This window comes from Colias croceus, chromosome 4 (assembly GCF_905220415.1).
Source record: "Colias croceus chromosome 4, ilColCroc2.1".
NCBI lineage: Eukaryota > Metazoa > Arthropoda > Insecta > Lepidoptera > Pieridae > Colias > Colias croceus.
This window is the reverse complement of record NC_059540.1, coordinates 8,490,370-8,511,259: the sequence shown is the minus strand read 5'-3', so window position 1 is coordinate 8,511,259 and position 20,890 is coordinate 8,490,370. Positions and strand designations below refer to the sequence as shown.

The window sequence follows — 20,890 nt, the reverse complement described above, 5'->3', positions numbered from 1 at the left end:
TAATCAGCAAACACATCTACAACTGAAAATTAAACATAAATAAGAATGTCATTGCACACATTATCATCTTATTATAATTATATATAAAGTTAATGGCAAGGGACAGAATAATTTAAAACAAATTACATAACGAGTGTTACGAAAAGTGTAGAAATGATTTTTACAATATTGAATATATTAAATAGTGGCAGCTATTGCTATTCATAACATTGTACAATTTCTTAAAATAACATTACACACAATACTACACAAAGCAGATATAATAGTATAATTACAAAAAATCGAAAGAAATATTGATAATATAGGTAATTTAAAAGAGTACCGATTCATAGTTCCCTATTATTCTTTTTAAAAAATTATAATAACTAAATCATAATATTTAATCGTTTGTCTTTAAATTTCCATATCATCAAAATAAATTATTTTTAACATGCACAAATAATTATTACACCCATTATATCCACTATGTGTAGGACTGAAAAATAAGTACACATCCGACTTTAGCACAAAAGTGCGTATCATAATATAAAAGGAACCAATTATTATCTACTTAAATTAATTTTACCACAATTGAATTTATGTATATCCTTAGATAAATAAATTAAGTATATATTAGAGATCGCGAATTACATAGTAACGAATGTTTTTTTTTATCCTCGTATGAGTATCATATTATAAATTATAACAATAAAAAGATAACTCTTAATAAGGAAGCGCACGTAATACATTCATTCATAGCCTGGCATTAAATTCGTATCATTCCTTTCCCTGTGTAACCAGTTTTATGTAAACAGGTTATATCAGTTACTGGCTTTGTACTTTCCATAAAAAAGTCTACAAATTGAGTATTTGAATAAAAAAATTTTTTGTGCTAAATGGAAAGATTATATATTAGTTTTATAACAAAACTATTTTTTTTTAATTTTTTTTTTTTTGCAATAATTCAAAAGTTATTTCAAAATAAAAATTAGTCTTTGAATCCAGTACCGAAAACACACCGACAACTCCCGAAGCGTCACCCGGACGCGTGTGACGTCATAATGTTAGTTTTCACAGTGCAGTTGATACAAAAACGTATGTACAACCACAGACTAATAATAATATACTACGTATGTACAACTATAACAATTTGACGTCACATCTATGGTGACCAGTCATGGCGCGTTTATAGTCACGTGATTTTAATTTAAATTTCATCAATTTTTAATTGCTTATAATTAATTGAAAAACATTTTTTTTTTTAGTTTTTTGCATTAAATATCAATATTATTAAAAATAAAGTTTTAAAATACATGAAAAAAATCAATATTTTTTTTTATTCAAATACTCAATTCAGTTTATTTCATTTCTATTTATGTCATTTTGCGCATCCAAATTTTTTCACAATGAGGAAATTCACAGGAGCTGTACAGATGTTTATAAACTTACAGTATTTTTAATTTTACATGTAACAGTATTTTTTATTAGCGATCTCCAAAAGACAAAAAAAACTTTTATTTCTTTATTTTTTTTTTTGTCAATTATCCAAAGAGTTTGGAGAGGGGTTTGGGTAGAGTTGGCGTCGTGATGAATTTTCGCGGTCAGAGATGAAACCTGAATATTTTCAAAGAACAATTAACAAATTAATATATTGTAAGCAAAAGTTATTATGGACATAAATCTCGAAACGTATTAGGAACAAAGACATTTGGTTTTGTATTATTCGTTTACCTAGAATCTAGATTATTTATTAAAAGATTTTTCTGAGTTTTTTAGGTTTCTCCTTTATATATTTAAGAATTCTAATCAAAACGTTGTATATGAACGCTTATATATGCAATATATTGCTCTTTTAAAATATATCCAAGTTTCATCACTGGCCGCGAAATATCATTACGACGCCACTAGCCCATACAAAAGTACACCTTTGAAGTACGATTATTACGATACAATATACATATAAATATTAATAATTTAATAGTATTTTTATGTGAGTGGAAATGTCTTTTATACGTTTATATTTTGTTTTAATTGACTTTTCTAGAAACGAGTAATATAAATATCATCGTCAGTTTAATATCACGAGATAAAACCGCCAAGTCTCAACATTCATTTCAAAATACAGTGCACAGAACTCTACGGGCGCTTACATCTTTAACATAACAATGTGTAGCTCTAGAACTAAAATTTATTTAAATAGTTGCCACATTAACGTAAATGTAACTTTTTTAGATTGCGGTAATAATTTCACTACAATATAATATATTATTATAATAAAAACGTGTACATTTCTTTACACATATTTATCTATTTTGTGACATAAATGGGGTTAAGTGTTTTCAGATCTCACAATCGCTTACATCAAACAATGAACATTACGTTCGCATTAAAAAAATCTGATCGATCTATGTACAATTGTATACTTTATTGTGGCACATGAATTATTCTCTACTCGACTAAGCAATGTGTCCAACAATATATAAAAATACGGTACTATATAAAAAGAGAGTACACTAAACTAATTAGATAACAACTGTACAGAGTCTGTACTACAGACTACGTTTCGATTAATAGCGGATGATAAACGGAAATATAAAAATATGAATAAATAAAGAATCTAGTAACATTCAAGTAGAACTAAAGTGACTACGACCGGTTCAGACGACTTGTATTTTGTTGAGTGCGCTCGTGTTGTCTTGTATCAGTTTGTCGGGGGGGTCCGGGGCCTCGGTGTCGTCTTTTTTGTTATCCGTTACGTCTAGAGCGTCCTCGGCGTCGGAAGGGGGGTCGGGCTTCTCGTCTGCTGTTTCGGAAGATTTATCATCGTCTGCGGGGATGGCGGAGTTGGGGGCGTTCGGTGGTGGAGCTGTGAGGGCGCTCCACCAGCCGGACAGGGCTCCGCGAGCCTGCGACAGGGCTCCGCCGACCGCGCGGGAGGTGGTGGCCACCGCACGACCCGTCGTCGCTACCGCTGCGCTCACCTTCCTCCCTCCTTCAGTAGTTGACATGGTGCTGAAAGAATAATTTCATATTATTAATAATCACTGCATAGTATAAAACAAAGTCGCTTTCTCTGTCCCTATTTCCCTATGTCCCTTAATTGTATGCTTAAATCTTTAAAACTACGCAACGGATATTGATGCGGTTTTTTGACGTGACAACGTCTTATAATTCGATAGAGCCGGCTGCACGCACGAAAAAACATGACTCATGCGGCGTTACCTCGCTCTGAGGCGTTCCGTGTAAGGCTTGAAGTGCGAGCGAGAGCGCGGAACACAATCGAACGTTGTCACGTTCAACTATCGTCAGTAAACCGACTTTACAGACAACCAAGAAGCTTATATCTAATACACTGGAGATTTCGGTATGAACATTGACGTGTAACAAGAAAATATTGCCCAGTTCATGTTTTTTATCACTTTCACACCTAACTTGGTATTGCCACTGTTAATACGAAGTTTTCCCAAGGCTACTATGTATGCTGTAATATTCTGTGCAAAAGGTTAGTTTTTGTACATGAGTTTGTTGATAAATTGCCAACAACGTCATTCAGAAGCATTGTTGGATGAGACAATTATTATTTATGCTAAATAAACTAAGTATTTGAACCAATTATTAAAAAGCGATACTCCCTGATTATGGGTAGTCACCATAATAAAATTGTAGCAACTCTCACTTTGTCAATATGGCATGTGTGTCAAAAAAATTGCGTCGCTTCGAATATTTAAGTTAATATTGTTGCTTATTTAATGAATATTTTCCGAATATAAAGAATGCATTGTATTGTGCAAAATTTCAGAAGTGTTTGGACACCAAATTCTGGCATAGAATTTCACAGGCAAGTGTATATTTACGTTATTTACAATATTCCTCAATACTCCTGCATTTACCTGTTTAGAATCATTTCAATGGCAAAAATTGTCTAATTTAGCATCATTTTAGTAAGCAGTCATGTTAAATTTGTTATTTCCCTAATACTTTATCATTTTTCAACAAGTTTTCAATAAACAGATTTAACAAGTAAGGTAACCATGATGACGAGTTTTTATGGATAGCGAAGAGAATATATTGTAATAACAATATTATGATGAAAATTTAGAACACCATTTTAAAGATTGTTACTAGTAATGAAACAACACATGACATCGGTATTGCACTCACATGTAGTTATAAGATTGTTCGTTTTTACATTGAAATTTATACGTTTTTAACTTACCTCATATTTTTTTGTTTTACGTATTTCAGCTTTCCAAAAAGTAAAATAAAAAGAAATATATGTGCCCATCAAGGTTACTGAGGATTATGACCCAGAAAAAAATACCTTTTGAAAAATAAACTTTGTAAAGTTAGCTGAAATTTGTGCAAGGCTGCTATAAACAGTTTTTCTTTGATGATTCTGGCTTGAAATTGACCCGTCGAAGCAACGCGTTTAAAAAGAAGATCTGAGTAGCTAACAATTTGGTAAACAGCATCTGATGCAAAACACAACTTTCCTCTATTTACAAAGGATGTTATCGGTTCATATCCAAGCTTTGTAGCCAAAAGTTATTTATAACTATCATTCTATACCAATTCAAATTGTATGTACCTACCACAGAACAGTAAGAACATAATAGAAGTGCGATGTGGGCGTGGCCCACGTGTCACTAGTAAGGTAAGATCACCTAACTCGCTCTCAGTTGTGCGCAGAAAAATATTCGAGTCGGTTGTCAACTGTCAAACCTTATTTCCATATTTATTCATTATTTAGAGCGTGTTGTTCGGTATTAGAGTGGAAAAATGATAGCAGACGAAATAATATCAGCAATCGAGGCATTTCATACCATCGGTAAGTCTTATTTTAATTTATTTTAAATATATTTTATGTTACAACTTCGCTTGTCGTAATTTGTCAAAAATTTATAAAAATATTAAGTCAAAATGAACCTTAATCCATAAGAAATAAGTACTAATATAGATTGAACAGCAAACAAGACTTTCTGGAATATTATTGAAATAAACAAACGAATGTCGGATTAGTGATGCATGTGGCGCATATCGACAGTATCGATACTTTAGGAAAGACAAACATTTTAAATATTAAATTTTATTCTATTTTTCCTTAGCTTTCATTTGTCCTATTTATTTATAGATTTTCGAAAGAGCCTAATTTAAAAGAGAAATGGATAATAAATGCAACGTGACGAGTTAACTGGATGCCGAACAGCAATAAGCAGTCTAACAAAGGCCACCGATATATCAAACCTACGGCAGTTCCAAGATTTAAAATAATGCATATTTTCTGTTTGTTTTGTAAATATAGATTTATACTATTCTATTCCGTTTTTTATTTAAATATAATAATATGAAAAGACGTACTTAGTAGTAATAAACATACTCCAAAATGTGACACATTATCCTATACTCATATAATAGAAAGAAAAAAAAAAATGCACAAAAATATATTTATTTGTGAATTATCGATAACAAGGCTGACATCCCTTAGAGCATAGCATCAGGTTAATGTCAAGTTAATGTCATTAATTTAGAGTGACACAAATTTCAACCTTATTTCTATGTGTTGAGGTTCAAAGTTATATCTATCGAAAATTAACGCCCTCTGTTGTGGAGTAGCTGAATGTTTTCGAATTTGGAATTTCTGAGCAAAGAGAAACAAAACAGCTAATATACCTAGGGATGTTATACTAAAATAAACCGTAACATAGTGATTTAGGGTACATATTGAAATGCTGAATTTATAACCTTAGTCGGTTTTTACTTAAATTAAGCTGTCCAATCAAAGGCATAGTTTACTTGTAGTGTACTGTATAACTATCGGTTTAAATGTGTGGGTTTGGCGACACTGGTTTTCATACTAATTATGACATTATAGCACTTCTATTATGTTCTTACTGTTCTGTGGTACCTACCTATAAAGTATGACCATAATATTATAATATATTTATTTATTTGATTTATTTCAGATAATTGCATCCATATAATTGTTAGTATCTTTTTACCTTAAAAACTATGTTAGTATTAAAATTACAATATAAATACTGTTAAAAATATATGTCGTTATTATTTATAGACCATGATTTTTAGTTTTTTCTATTTTGAAAAATCCTGAATTTACAAACCAGCGTGGTCACTCGACAGAAAGAGACAAATAACATGACTGACGTCATTGAATGTCATAGTTTCTTGTTTCAAGTTAATGGTCATAGTGCAATCTCCAGTGTATTAGAGGATATAAGCTTCTTGCAGACAACCAATTTTTGACGTGACAACGTCTTATAATTCGATAGAGCCGGCTGCACGCCCGAAAAAACAAGACTCATGCGGCGTTACCTCGCTCTGAGGCGTTCCAGTGCAAGCGAGAGCGCGGAATGAGCGACAAAGAAGGACAATCGTTGTCACGTTCAACTATCGTCAGTAAACCGACTTTACAGACAACCAATTTTTTTTTTAATAGATAGAGTGATTCAAGAGGAAGGTTTTAGTATATATAATTTATTAGGTTTTAGACAAAGCGGGCGATGCCGCGGGCGGTAAGCTAGTAATCTATAAATAAGACAATGCTAGCCTATCAGACACTCATAAAGTCCATTGGTTCAATATTTTTTAATGCAAACTGCAACCTTTATATAGACAGATAAATAATTATTTATTGTACAAACACAAAATTAACATAAAAAACACAGACACATCTATAATGTATATTCTTGATCTACTATTATTTGATTGAAATTTAATTGAATGACTAAAGGACAACTCGTCAAGTTGTTTAAGGTATCGTTCAACGTCTTGACTTAACGCCATTTAGCTTAGTCGTCGGTTTGGATAAGAGGTAAGGTTAGGTTCGTGGGTTTTTTGAAGTACATTCCGTCGTCTCGAAACAGTCTTCACTTGGAATATGTCGTCTTTCAACAATAGGCCGAGCCCTACATCCGCTCTGTTCAAATGGCTATTTTATATTCAACCAGATGATGACGATATAAAAGTCTAATAGTCTCCATTTTTCTTTATTCGAAAGTTAACATTACGTCATAAACTTTAAATTAAAATATGTTTTCCAAAATCTCTACTAACTATTGTACGAAAATCGATCTTGACGAGGTCTTTGAGTAATTTATATAGAACTAGCTTTCCACCCGCGGCGTCGCCTGCGCAGTCAAAGAAAAACCCGCATAGTTCCCGTTCCCGTGGGATTTCCGGGATAAAACCTTTCTCGGGTATCAAAATATCTCTATACAAAATTTCATGAAAATTTGTTCAATAGTTTAGGCGTGATTGAGTAACAGACAGACAGACAGAGTATCTTTCGCATTTATAATATTTATATAGAATTATTGTGATTCCTATATTTTACATTTTAAATAAGAACCATTACTTAAAAATTTGAAAATTAATAAAATATTTGTTAAAGAATATTTGTCTATTTTTAAAGTTAAGTTGGGAATATAATATAATGTTGTTGTAAAATATACGTAAATAACCTACCACACTAAAGCGCATGTGTTCACCCCTTCTATCCAATCGTTTGCCATTTTTCAATAACATCATAAAATCTTTATTATCACTTTTATCCAAAAATAAACAGTACAAAATCATTACGAACGAAAATCAAGTATGAAATAAGAAAACTTCGGGCGCCATCTTATAAATTCCAATTTTAAATTTGGAGAAGGTTATTTTTCTTTTATTCCCTTGATGCGGCCAATTAAACGGCAACAAGAATTTAAAATAAGAACAATAGTCAAGTTCAAGTTAGGAGTGAATTTAATTGATCATACGAGTTATCTTAGTAGATTACAAAATAAAGTACAGATGGAGCATGACAACCGCCCGTCGCCCTTGTCAAAGAAAATACGAAATCAAAAACAAATACGTCGCTGCTCCAGTGCTATAGCGCATATAGTGTCATGCAATACGTCAAAAAGGGATTGCAATTTTAGTAAAAAAATGCCGTCTTGCGATAATAAAACGCTGTAAAATTTGTTCCCGAAAACAAAAAAAAGATAAAACATCGTTTCACAGGTTTTCTGTAGATTATTTGGCTGATTTATTTCTTTAATACGAATAATAATTTTACAGATATGAAGGAATACAAAACTTCAACGTATGTTGCCAGTATTTTGAAAATGAATTTGCCATTTTTATTGGTAAAACGGTGAAATGGTTAAAAGATCTTCAGGGTAATGCTGTTGGATTTTTCGATCGTGAATGTGATTATTTGTATAGTGCACTAAAGGTTCATGATAATTATTAGATTATTTTAATAAGCATAATACATTATTTTGTTACTTTTATAAAGCTTAAAAACGTCATAGTCGTTTTCGCTAGCGATTTAATTTATGTGAACTCCATGATGGATATGATGAAAATAAAATGTCCCGTATTCTCAACTAAAAACTATCGCTATTCGTATTCATATATTATGAAAAATAAAAAATAATATAATCATTATAGTTAATATTAAAAAAAATTTTATGTAATTTATTTAATAAAAAATTTAATACAATTATTTTGTCCATATATAACTTTAGTAGGCAGGTACTTTATGTAATAAAAGAATTTAAATAAAAATTAAAACTTGACTTCTCATTTATGTATATAGCCTACGTCACCGCCACTAACATAATAATTCAGATCATTGCAATGAAACCTCACCACTCAAAATCGGTCCAACGGTTTATACTGCAGGGCGTGTCAAAGAAATATTATACATACATACATAAACTCGAAAAACAAAACCCTCTTTTTTCCGTAGTCGGGGAAAAATTTGGGAAATTTTTCAATATCTGGCAACATTACACGCACACAAAAGCACCGTGTACGTACAGTGCAGCGGTGAAATGACAGCACACATAGCTTTATTGAAAATGACGATAAATTATTCGGTTTAGTTCGGCAACGCTCCATCTGTCTTTTATTTTGTAATCTAAGCGAGTTATAAAATAAAAATATTTCGAACAAAATATGTTATTTAGGTATAGTTCAGGATACATCGCCCATTTTTGCAAGTGACTACTATCAAGCTGATTTTCCGTTTGTAGCTTTATTTTGATGAGACACCGAATAATTTCGTGTACGAAACTCTCGATTGTGGTAGCTAACAGAGATAACAAGGATAAAATTTTTTGATTTGATGGTTCTCAAATATTTATTACGCAATTTGTAGGACAATATGTCTGTTGAATTATATAAACATTAACTAAGTGAAAACAAAAAAATCAGCTGGTTAGTAATCATTTATGATGACCTCGTTATCGATACACTTTGGGAAGGGGGATTCTTTGAACCAACCATAGATTTTGTAGGACAAATATTTTTTCGAATAATTTAGGTAGGTCATCTTGAGATTGAACAAAAAAAAATTCAGTTAGTAATAAATATTTGAGAACCATCAAATCAAAATTTTTTATCCTTGTTATCTCTGTTAGCTACCACAATCGAGACTTTCGTACACGAAATTATTGGGCGTCTCATCAAAATAAAGCTACAAACGGAAAATTAGCTTGATAGTAGTCACTTGCAAAAATGGGCGATGTATCCTGAACTAGTACATGAAAAGCAGCAATTTATTTTTTACGGAAAATTTTCCGTATGTCTATAATTTAAATATGTTTCTAATATTGCCAGTACCAGATAAGTTATACTATAAATACAATTATATTTTTTATGCCATCCATGCATTAGGGCGCTTTCAATTTATGCGTTTCGGGTCGGACGGCTGCGGTGCCGTTTATACTTAAAATTCACTCTGTAACTGTATTACACAATAAAAAATGCTAATTATCTCTCTCTCTCTGAACTTAGTTTTTGATTTTAATTACTTTTGATCAGAGGCGGCTCGCCCTAAGGAGCGCTGGTGCAGTGAACTCCCATAAATAATTATAATAAAATCATACTCCTTAAATTTCATTATTAATATTAATTATTACTATTAAAAATCAATCGTAATCGTAAAAAACTATTGGCAATACCAAAGAATATATCCATCATTCCATCATCCCATACACCTGTAGGCAGAGGAGAGAGAATATACATGGTGTAAAGCAGTACAATTTAATTAAAAAAATACTTATAAAGGAAACGCATACGTCTTTCTTTTTGGTATGCAAAAATATCTATAACTTGACACAATCTATTAACCTTCGTAAAATATGTATGTTTTCATCGACACGGTCATTGAACTCGCGTATTGACTTTCTGTACGCGGAATCTAGTGCTTTACGAATGTCTTGTCGTCTGATAGACGCCAATTGCAGTTCATTCGACAAATGGTAGGTACCTACCGAGATTGTGAATGTTTTTTCATCTTGATTGAAAGATGAGCTAAGTCGTCAACGCCCGTTTCAGTCCAAGCACTCTCACCTCCGCCGGCCGCGCCCGCTTCAAATCAAAGACACGGAAAACAAAATATGTAGTTTGTTGCTTTCATGTTCATCACAACCACACAACCACGTTGTTTTCACATATTGTTCGGATTTAAACACACGCGTATATTATGTTTTCGTTTTTGTCGTACATTTTTGCGTAAGGTCAAGTTCAGGCCGTGGCGGTCCCTTAGCTTTCAATTCAAGCCGAATTTGTAACGTTTTAACACACTTTTTAATGAACGCCACATTATAATTGTCCATTTTAACACTCACAAGTAATACTGATAACTACAGGCTATTTAAACAGTCAACACGTATCTTATGATTTTAATTAGAAAATTCCCGAATATACATTCGCGCGCGTGCAGTCAAGTTGACTAGAGTGTTTGTTTATATAGGCAACGTCGCGCGCCATCGCTGTCTTGTGTACGGGCGCGCGGTAAAAACGGTTAATAGATTGTGTCAAGTTATAGATATTTTTGCATACCAAAAAGAAAGACGTATGCGTTTCCTTTATAAGTATTTTTTTAATTAAATTGTACTGCTTTACACCATGTATTTTCAGTGTTTTATTTCAAGTGAACACCCATAAAATTTTGTCACGAGCCGCCTCTGCTTTTGATATTAAAAATAACACCTTTGAATTTCATCTTTCCCTCTAACCTTTTATTGTAGACACATAGAAAGTACTACATTGATACATTTATATTTCCTGTATAATAATTAAATTTTACTTATATGTACATGAATATACTCACTGTGCAAACTTTAGTTTCATATCAGCTACCGACAGTTGACCCGAAAAAGGGTGCATTGGAGTTAAATTCATAAAAGCTTCAACATCTCCATTATTTGTCATTTTCAACCACTTTTCGTATGTTTGTGTGTTTTTAAAAGCTGCCATAAACTGTGAATTATATGATTCTATCTCCCTACTACCTTCTGCAAAGTAAAATATAAATTTTATGAGAAATTTTGTAATTTACTATAAAATATAAATAAATTAGTAGTTAGAAACTTACCTGGTAATAAAGATGTCCTTAACAAATACAATAAATAGCTAGCAAATTGATCTCTTATCCACGAGTCCCCTTGTGTTGCGCCATGTCGGACGACATGGTCAGCAAACCTGAGGTCTTCAGTGCCCAAAGCCAGTTGCCGTCTAAGAGCTAAATCAGCAGTCTCAATTCTCATCTCATTCAACTCAACAAGCACATCAAACAATTGTCGCTTTTGTTTAAAAAGTACATTTGACGCGCCAACAACAAACCCTTTCACTGCAGAATCTGATAATAGATCCAAGTACTGTAATGACAAGTATGGCAAGCAAAGATAGCCATCTTCAAATAGGGGTAACGGAAAACCACACTCTGCTTGGTCAATTTGTCCAGTTAAATTATATAGTCCGTCTACACTCATGTCCCTCGCCATAGTAGGGCTTTGCTGAGCTTCATTGACCGATTTCTGTGGTTTATATTTCTCTCCTATGCTGTGACACTTTTCCCTCACCCCAGTTACCTCATGACGATCACCATCAGATAGTAAAGTTTCATCAAAGCTCTGATGGCTTACTCTATCTTTTTCATCCAAAGAAAGATTACCAGTCTCTTTGGGAGATAGTTCCTCGACAAGATTAGTTCCATTAAAAATTGGTTCTGTTGAAATTTCTGCACTTAATTCTTCTTCAGCTTCTTCTATTAATGTTGGAACTGGAGATAAGGGCCTTGTCAGTCTGAAATTTATGAATATTAATCATTTCAACATGCTATATCTACATTGAACTAAATCTACACTAATATCACAGTATTACCATATTTCCTACAGTACCTATGGCGACGAATGTACTTGTGCAGAGAAACGGAGGGGAACTGGCGGGGGGTCGGGCGACGCCTTAATGCAATCACGCTGAGTTTGCATTAACTATCGCGAAAGGACGACGCAGTCGTATTTTTTGTGAAATAATTTTATTATACATAGGTACTTACATATTCTATTATGGCGCGCAAAAACTGTTCCGTTTACGGATGTAAATCTACATTGAAATCCCAGAAGGAAACAATATTTCAGAAAGATTGTATTAATTGTATCTGTTGAATTAAAATCAAAGCTATGTATATGTTGTCCTCATTATTTTCTAATCAGATTGTACATCCCAATGCGAATGCATTACTTAGTTAAATGGTATAATATACAATTAAGAACATCCAAAAATAAAGTGTCCACGTAAATAATATTTAGCAGTGCAATATCTGTAATTATATATTTATGAACAAATAATTACATCAGATTTAATAATCGCAATTATTTTGAATGTACATATGAATAAATGATTTCATCATAATATAAATAATCACAATTGTTTTATTTCCCATTTGTTGCAACCCTAGCGTATTTTGGTGTGGCAGCGTAAGTACCTACGCTAGCGGCGGCATCGCGCGACATCAAAGGCGTTTCCTTACTGTAGGAAATAATATTGTAATACTGTGCTAATATTATGAAGGTTAGATATTTCTTATGATTGTTACAGATAAACTCAAAAACTGCATTATTCCTTAGAAGAATTCATAAGAAAAATTATTTTTTGTTTATACTATAGCATTTCAAATCAAGACAAGCAGAGATAAACAACTTGTTTTAATAAAAAAATTTGAAAGTAAATTCTTCCTTTTCTTTATGGTTGGCATAATTTGCAGCCGAAAAAAATCAATAGAATTATCATAAACTAAACTTAGATATCTTGATTTGAAAAATGTATCTAATTTGCAGGTGAATCACTGAATGTGTTACACAAAATATTTGCCAATATGACAAAAATAAATAAGTATCAAATGACTCATTCACTAAATAAGCTGAATGAAATATCACACTGTAAATTCTAAAATGACGTCATACTCACACAACATTTGCTGAGCGCGAGAGTCCATATTCTAAACAACGAGGCAGTAGAGATATAACAGTTAACAAAGCAGTGGACAGCTGACCAGCAGGCGATCCATAGATAACAACTTTACGGCCCAACAACAACAATTTAAAGAGTAATAAGGCTTTGTGTCGCCAATTCTCCACTAATTTTTGAACAGATAAACCTGCAAAGATAATGAGTAATTAAGCATGCATAAGAATAAATATATTAGGATTTGGGTCATTGCATGCATGGCAAATAGCCAAAGAGCAAAAATTGTATTGTGGATACAAAACTACACTGATAGCTATAGTAATTAATACTGTACTTTTTCATTTATAACAGTAGAGTAGGATATTATTCAAGTATAATGGATTCATCCTTACACTCTTACTAAGGTTGTAAAGAAACAAAACTAAAGTACATGTAAGCAAGATGCAAACAATAAATTGATTACAATATTAAAAACTATTACACAAGCTCATTTCATTTACAACTGTATCACTTCCATGTGTAATGAAAGATAATGAAAATTTATATGTTAGAATTGTGGTTAGAAAGTTTTTATAATCAATTTCATATCTGCACTATTTTGAAAAAAAATGAAATGAAAAATATTTATTTAGACCCACATTATAAGAAGATTACATAAATGAGACACGACAATCGCCTAAACTAGGTACTAGACCTGTGCTATAGGCGATCGACGCTTTCCACTCCATAAGACACAGTGCCATTATAACGTGAGTAAAAGCGAGTTTGTGTGTGTGTGTGTGAGTGAGTGTGTGTGGGTGAGTGTGTGTATTTGAGTGTGAGTGTGTTTGTGTGTGTGTAAGTGTAAGAGTGTGTACGAGGTTGCGTGCATAATATAGTAATAGATAAGTTTCACATACCTAATACATTTGATTTTTAAGAAATTTAAATTAATACAAATTACATTTTTACACATTAAATTATTACACATTACATTATATTATTACACAATTTACATTATTGCACATTATTAGTTCATAATTTTAGCAATTCTTCGGTTTCTACGTATGATAAGGTAAGTAACATGCTTGTGGTTTTATTTTTTAGTTTAAAATATGTCAAGTTGCGGATATTTAATATTTTGCAACAAATTATTATTGCATACTAATATCACTACATAGTATAAAACAAAGTTGCTTTCTCTGTCCCTATGTCCCTTTGTATGCTTAAATCTTTAAAACTATGCTAGCTAGTGATTCAAGAGGAAGGTTTTAGTATATAATTTATTAGGTTTAAACAAAGCGGGTGAAGCCGCGGTTGGTAAACTAGTCTATATATAAATAACAACTTACCTTCTAATGTTTGATCAATTTGTACAGGACAACTATTAAGATGTTTATATGCATCCTCAAGCAGTTTGGTCTGTGAAAAGTCACCTTGTAAGAACCAAGCTCGTACCACAAGCTCCATTTTAACAGCCAATCTACCAAATAATGGAGCTCGACATATCACACACACACTTTTTTGCACAGAACTTCTGGTCATATCTTCCGTTTTCTGAATAACTTGCTGTAAATAAAAAAGATAAAACATAATGAGGCAAGTATTAATAAGCATAATACAACTTATAGAAATAAGAGCAAACTTAAATAGTTTTATATTAATCACTTCCAAACGTCTAATTATTTCAAAATTAACTTTACTATTACCTTCTATAATTGCCAGACACTTAAGAATTAAGTAATGCAAAATTTTATGATTGCTATAATGACATACAAATGGATAAAGGCTATATCATAGCGTACCTCTACAGGAATTTGTCGAAAACATGATATACCATATACAGTTCGTGTTGGATCTGATACATCAGGCAAATTAAAAAATATTGTATCAGACAGAAAGTTATGTGACCCATCAGGTAGTGCTAGTGCAGGTAAATATCTCCAAACTGGTGGCAGCTCCGAGGGCCGTCCTGGCACCAACTCGGGATAACAGTGTTCTACCTGAAAATCAAAACAACACTGAAGTGAGAAGTCATTCTAAAAGTCCTAATTGCTTTTTGAGCAATAATGTTGGAAATTATTGCATTTTATGCATTTTTTTACATATTTTCTATCGCACCATAACAACAGATTAACAATATCGATTATTGTGAAGTAATGACGCCTACCTGACATCCTTTTTTGTGATGGAAGCCTACAACTATAATGTTTAACACTGGTTCATTTATAAAAGCCATTTTAATCTCATGTATGGAACAAAGAGAATAACATATTCACATGTAGAGCAGTCAACATAATAAGACTTGAAATTTAATTTTTTCTACAAGACGTGCAATTTCAGGAAACTTGACAATTCATAAAATCAATTGACAATGACATAATCATAATATAAAATTTGACAAATGACAGAATATTAAGTGCAATTGCAATTTGCAAAAATCTTATTGCGATTGTCGATGGTCTACGCTCAGAGTCATAAACCTAGTACCTATAGCATTCATTGCAAAACTTATTATGTAGGTAATAAAAAAAGCCATAATAAACTTTACTAAAAATTGTTATTATAATAAACTAAACCTAAACCTAAACTCATATAACTTAAAAAAAAAATTATCATACTGAGCTTCTTAATTCCACCTTAATATATTTCTTATAGTTTTTTCTAAATTTTATTCCGACTGAATGATTTATTCCGAAACTTTTCCGAAAATATCAATTCCGAATTTAAAACAAAATGGAATGTTATTTTTTTTTTCATTTATCTGTTAAATTATTATTAATGAAGTGAAACTTCTATAAGCGGGGTTGGAAAAAAAATTAGGGCCATATGACACTAGCGGATTGCGAGCGTTTTTAAAACGGAGCGGGTGCACAACTCACTATCAAAATGGATTCCGTGCTGGTTGTTACCTACTTATAACTTGTGATAGTATAATATGAGATCATTCTTTTTTACGAGTTTCAACTTTCATAACATGTTAATGTTTAGGGTATTGTTTTATCTATTAAATCTCGGTCGAAATGCAATCTGATAACTTAATTGCTCATTAAGAAAGTTCATTAGTGAAATAAATGTTAAAGCTCCTTAACTAAAACAGGGCTTTCTTATTATTTGATAAATAGCAGTGAATAGAAAATTTTATCAAGCAACCAGCAACTCACTATCACTTTGCTCATAATTAGGTTCGCAAAATCCACGCAAAATCTCTTTATAACATACGTTGCTATGGGAGAGATTATACTGGTCAGTCGATACATACTTTTGGAATGTATGGTACATTCTAAAAGTCCTCATTCAAAAATGAATTCAATGTAATACAATTTTAAAGCACTTTTTCAACAACTCCAGTTGTTATTACATCTTTAGATAAGTAATTAGTGCATTTCCACAGTACGGTTAAAAAATTGAGTGCTACAAAAACGATGGAAATATTGAATGGAAGTTAGGCAAGGCGGAAGGGCTGGCGTTTGTGCGAGAGTATACAAAATGGCGTCGACGCTTCTATTCGCAGCGAAATCGTTGCGCGTCCGCGACGTGTTCGCTGCGCATCTGCGGCGTGTTCGTTGTGCGCCCGCAACGTATTCGTTGCGCACCCGCTCTTAGTGTAACATTTTTTCGTTACGCGTGACATTTTTCCGTTACGCGCCATCTTTTTCTTATCCCTACCACGCGTGATTCGACGTATTTCTGTAAAGTTGCATTTAGTAAATTATTTTTTGGAAAATAAAGTCATAAAGAAGTTTCACTTCTTACGTGTGTACACTAACACACGCACACATTTGTATTGTTGTGTATGTAAAATAGATAAATACAAATGATTTTACGCTTTAAAGTAAATATTGACTTAATTCAAAAAATAACATCTTTACGAAGAAATTATGTACCTCTAAAAAAGACGTGTGGCACTCGGGGACTGCCGTGGTAAAGCTATTGCTAATTGCATAGCATGCCTTTATGCCACACCTCCATGCCCGTCAGAGTGGGAAGCGTGTGGTTTTTTCGTTACGGAATTTCTGGATTTGGTCCCCGCGCTCAAGGCCCGCGATAGAAGCTATGCAATAGCTTAATAAAATTTATTTCGTTATATCTCTAAATACCTTTATCATGTTTATGATCCCTCACTGTCAATACTTCAATTCTATAGACAATAGACATCACATTGGTAAATATTTTGCTCGGAAGTCGGAAGCTAAAAATAGTTCACTGCAAAAATAGTAACACTAATCGGTCATAGAGCAAAATTTGATTGTCACATTTTACGAATTTTTTAACATTCTCTGTCTCGTTTTATTTTTGTTATATTGACAAGTTTAAACAAAATTAATGTTCAAACTTTGAACGAACTGTGAATTATTATGTGTATCTCTTTTTAAAAACGCAAGACATGATAATTCAATTTAATTTGACAATAATTTGCCGAGTACTTGCACCAGTATAGTAGGGCAAAGTGTTTACTGTTTATTCCTATGATAAATGCGTCGCCATTTTCGCACTTATTGCATCTAATCGGTAAATCGGATAATAAATTTACAACTGTGATAAAACTATATTCTAATAAAAGTGAATAAATTGGACAATACTATTTGATGATTGGTGATATTCCTGGAAGTCCTGAAAATCTGTTGGTCAGTATTTATCGAAAGAGGTTAGAAATATCTTTTTACTATTTTCAACTTTCTCAATTTCAATATTGCACGTAGAGCTTTGTACATATTTGGTAATCTATGTAAAAGTTTATTAAGTAATTACTTTGTGGTATACTTATGATAACCATGTATCATGGGGCCATATAGAATGAATGAATCATTATTATTAAAACAAGGAAACATTCAATTAGTTTCCGATATTTTGCATTTGATTTTGTTTGAATGTATTAAGTTCCTAATATCCTTACTAAACAATAATATACAATCACATTTCGAGAGCTGGTTTAATAATATATCTAGCCAGATTATAATAAGCAACTAATTACTAAATTTTGTTAAACAGGGATTCATAACATTTCAAAGAATTGTATGATATAACATTTGAAAACCATAATTCCATATAACTTATGTGCATATTTACACATTTAAAAATAAGTTATTAATAGCTGTCATAACAATAACAGTGTTAAAACTTTGTTACAACTTGTAAGTTCATCATCTATGATGTAGGAACATTGATTACTCATATTTTGAGTAATTCCTGGTATTATCCATCATTGATACAATCATCATATTGCAAACTTACTACAAAATTTAATTTAAACTGATAGAGTTAAAGAGAAAAATTGAATTGAATTGAATTGAGTTAAACAGATGGAAAGTGAACTCCAATTTATGTTTTTAAAACAACAGGTTGAAATTTTGTACACCTTGACTTTGATATGATAATTGTTATTACTAAATTCAAAAACTCTGTCAATTAGTATGAATAAACTTTTGTTACTTAATCACACAAACATACATATTTATGAGCTAGAGTCAGTGGGTTAGGATGAGTTTTTGAGAAACAATTTTAAACTCAAACTCAAACTCAAACATTCAAACTCAAACATTCATTTATTCAATTAGACTACTATTTAGTAGCACTTTCGAATCGTCATTACATAATTATTTTAACATTTACCACCGATTCGGAAAGCAGTGATCTATGGAGAAGAATCGGCAAGAAACTCCATAGTTGCTCTTTTAAAATCATGTAAATATTGCAATATATGAAACTTATATCTAACTACATAATATGCCAATGAACTGTCTTGTGGTTTTTACGCGACAACCCTCCATGGGTTTTTATCGTCCATATATTCCTGAATACTGTAGTACGCTCTCTGAACTAATACATTTTTTATATAAGTTTTAAATTTAGAACTACTAAACTCTTTAATATTGTGAGGAATTCTATTGTAAAAGCGTATACCTTGACCCATAAATGAATTTTTAACTTTAGCTAATCGGAAAAATGGCATTTCAATTCTATTCCTGTTCCTTGTGCCATAATCGTGTCTATCTCCTACTCTTGTGTGTAAGTCGGAGCTTTTGTGTACATGCAAAATATTATTAAATATATACTGTGATGGTACAGTAAGGATACCAGTATTCTTAAAATGATCTCTTAGTGAATCCCGAGCACGTAAATTATATATAGAGCGAATGGCTCTTTTCTGTAAGATAAATATAGTTTCTATATCTGCAGCCCTGCCCCACAGTAGAATTCCATAGGACATAATGCTATGAAAGTAGCTGAAATAAACCAGTCTAGCCGTATCTTCATCGGTGAGTTGCCTTATTTTTCGGACTGCATATGCAGCTGAACTGAGCTTACCTGCAGCGGTGTTGACATGGGCTCCCCACTGTAGTTTCTCGTCCAATGTTAACCCTAGAAATACAGTAGACTCAGTAGGATGCAATACCTCCCCGTTCAAGGTAATATCTCTGTTCAACTTTTTTACGTTAGGAAGTAGAAATTCAACACAAGTGGTTTTTTTGGCATTTAATAATAAATTATTGGCATTAAACCATTCAGATATGTGTAAAAGAGCACTGTTCACTTCGTCAACATTTGGGTCATGCCTATCCACATTAAAAATTAATGAGGTATCATCTGCAAACAGAACTATTTCACACCTATCCTGCAAATAATAGGGAAGATCATTGATATATACCAAGAACAAGAAGGGACCTAAAATTGACCCCTGTGGAACACCAATGTTAATTGACGCACCGCTAGAACGTTCTCCATTAACAACTACAGTCTGTATCCTATCATGCAGGTATGACGCTATGAGGTTCTGTGCTTTTCCTTTAATTCCATAGTGATTAAGTTTACGTAACAAAGTACAATGTTCAACGCAGTCAAATGCCTTGGAGAGGTCACAAAATATCCCCAGAGCATTTTTTGAGTTTTCCCATGCTTTATATATATGTGTTAGAAGTGCAACCCCAGCATCTGTGGTTGAGCGCCCCTTTGTGAAACCAAACTGTTTGGTGTGCAGTAAATCATTAGATGCAAAATGACTACTCAGTTGGTTTAATATTAACTTCTCGAATACCTTACTTAATGTTGGTAAAATAGAGATAGGTCTATAATTGTTACAGTCTTCTTGATCGCCCTTCTTAAATAGAGGTATAACTTTACTAAGCTTTAGTAAATTAGGAAATGTACCATAGTCACAACACTTATTAAATATAAAAGCTAAATTTTTCGCAATATTTTCTATGATATTATTAACTAAATTTACGGACATTCCCCAAAGATCACAAGTATTTTTTAGATTAAGCGTCTTAAAGGCAGTAACAATATCACTAGCAGTTACGTGTCGTAATTCAAATAATGTACTGCACCCCGCAACATGGTCCCTCAAAAAGGTTTCTGCAAGTGCTGAAGACGAATTTAAACTATTAGTAATAGTAACAGGGACACTACTGAAGAATTCTTCAAAAGCAAGCGCAACATCAGCACTTTTGTCAATAACCCTGTCATTATTTACAAGTTTTATAGTATTACTTGATTTGCTTTTACCCATTTCACCATTAATAATAGACCAAACTGTTTTAACTTTATTATCCGATTCGCGTATTTTATCTCTGATATACAATCGCTTCGCAGTAAAACAAACAATTTTAAAAGTTTTTGAGTAATTTCTAACATAACTAAGAAAAGATGGGTCTTTATTATATTGCTTCAT

General features: G+C 32.3%; 2 protein-coding genes across 4 annotated transcripts in view; one reads left to right on the top strand and one right to left on the bottom strand.

Moving 5' to 3' along the window:
- Positions 1-1,114: 1,114 nt before the first annotated feature.
- On the bottom strand, positions 1,115-15,569 carry LOC123691112 (late secretory pathway protein AVL9 homolog). Its single transcript, XM_045635351.1, has 7 exons — positions 15,389-15,569; positions 15,024-15,221; positions 14,571-14,787; positions 13,240-13,429; positions 11,366-12,075; positions 11,102-11,285; positions 1,115-2,991 (listed from the first exon to the last, which is right to left on the bottom strand). Exons 1-7 carry the CDS (start codon positions 15,455-15,457, stop codon positions 2,637-2,639), a joined length of 1,923 nt encoding a protein of 640 aa, XP_045491307.1. The 5' UTR covers positions 15,458-15,569; the 3' UTR covers positions 1,115-2,636.
- Positions 15,570-17,505: 1,936 nt separating this feature from the next.
- LOC123690859 (serine/threonine-protein kinase tousled-like 2) overlaps positions 17,506-20,890 on the top strand; it is a 37,386-nt gene continuing 34,001 nt past the window's right edge. For 2 of the 3 annotated variants that reach the window (XM_045634951.1, XM_045634946.1), the window contains exon 1: positions 17,506-17,846. The gene's annotated coding sequence lies outside the window, so the exon portion shown is untranslated. Of the gene's footprint in view, positions 17,867-20,890 lie in introns of all 3 variants that reach the window. The other variant, XM_045634947.1, reaches the window with a different exon arrangement.

Coding starts and splice junctions, on each gene's coding strand:
- LOC123691112 (XM_045635351.1), bottom strand. CDS start 15,457: ATGGCTTTTATAAATGAACCAGTGTTAAACATTATAGTTGTAGGCTTC. Junction 15,222..15,388: donor ATCACAAAAAAGGATGTCAG/GTAGGCGTCATT, acceptor TTTGATTTTCAG/GTAGAACACTGTTATCCCGA. Junction 13,430..14,570: donor AATTGATCAAACATTAGAAG/GTAAGTTGTTAT, acceptor TTATCTTTGCAG/GTTTATCTGTTCAAAAATTA.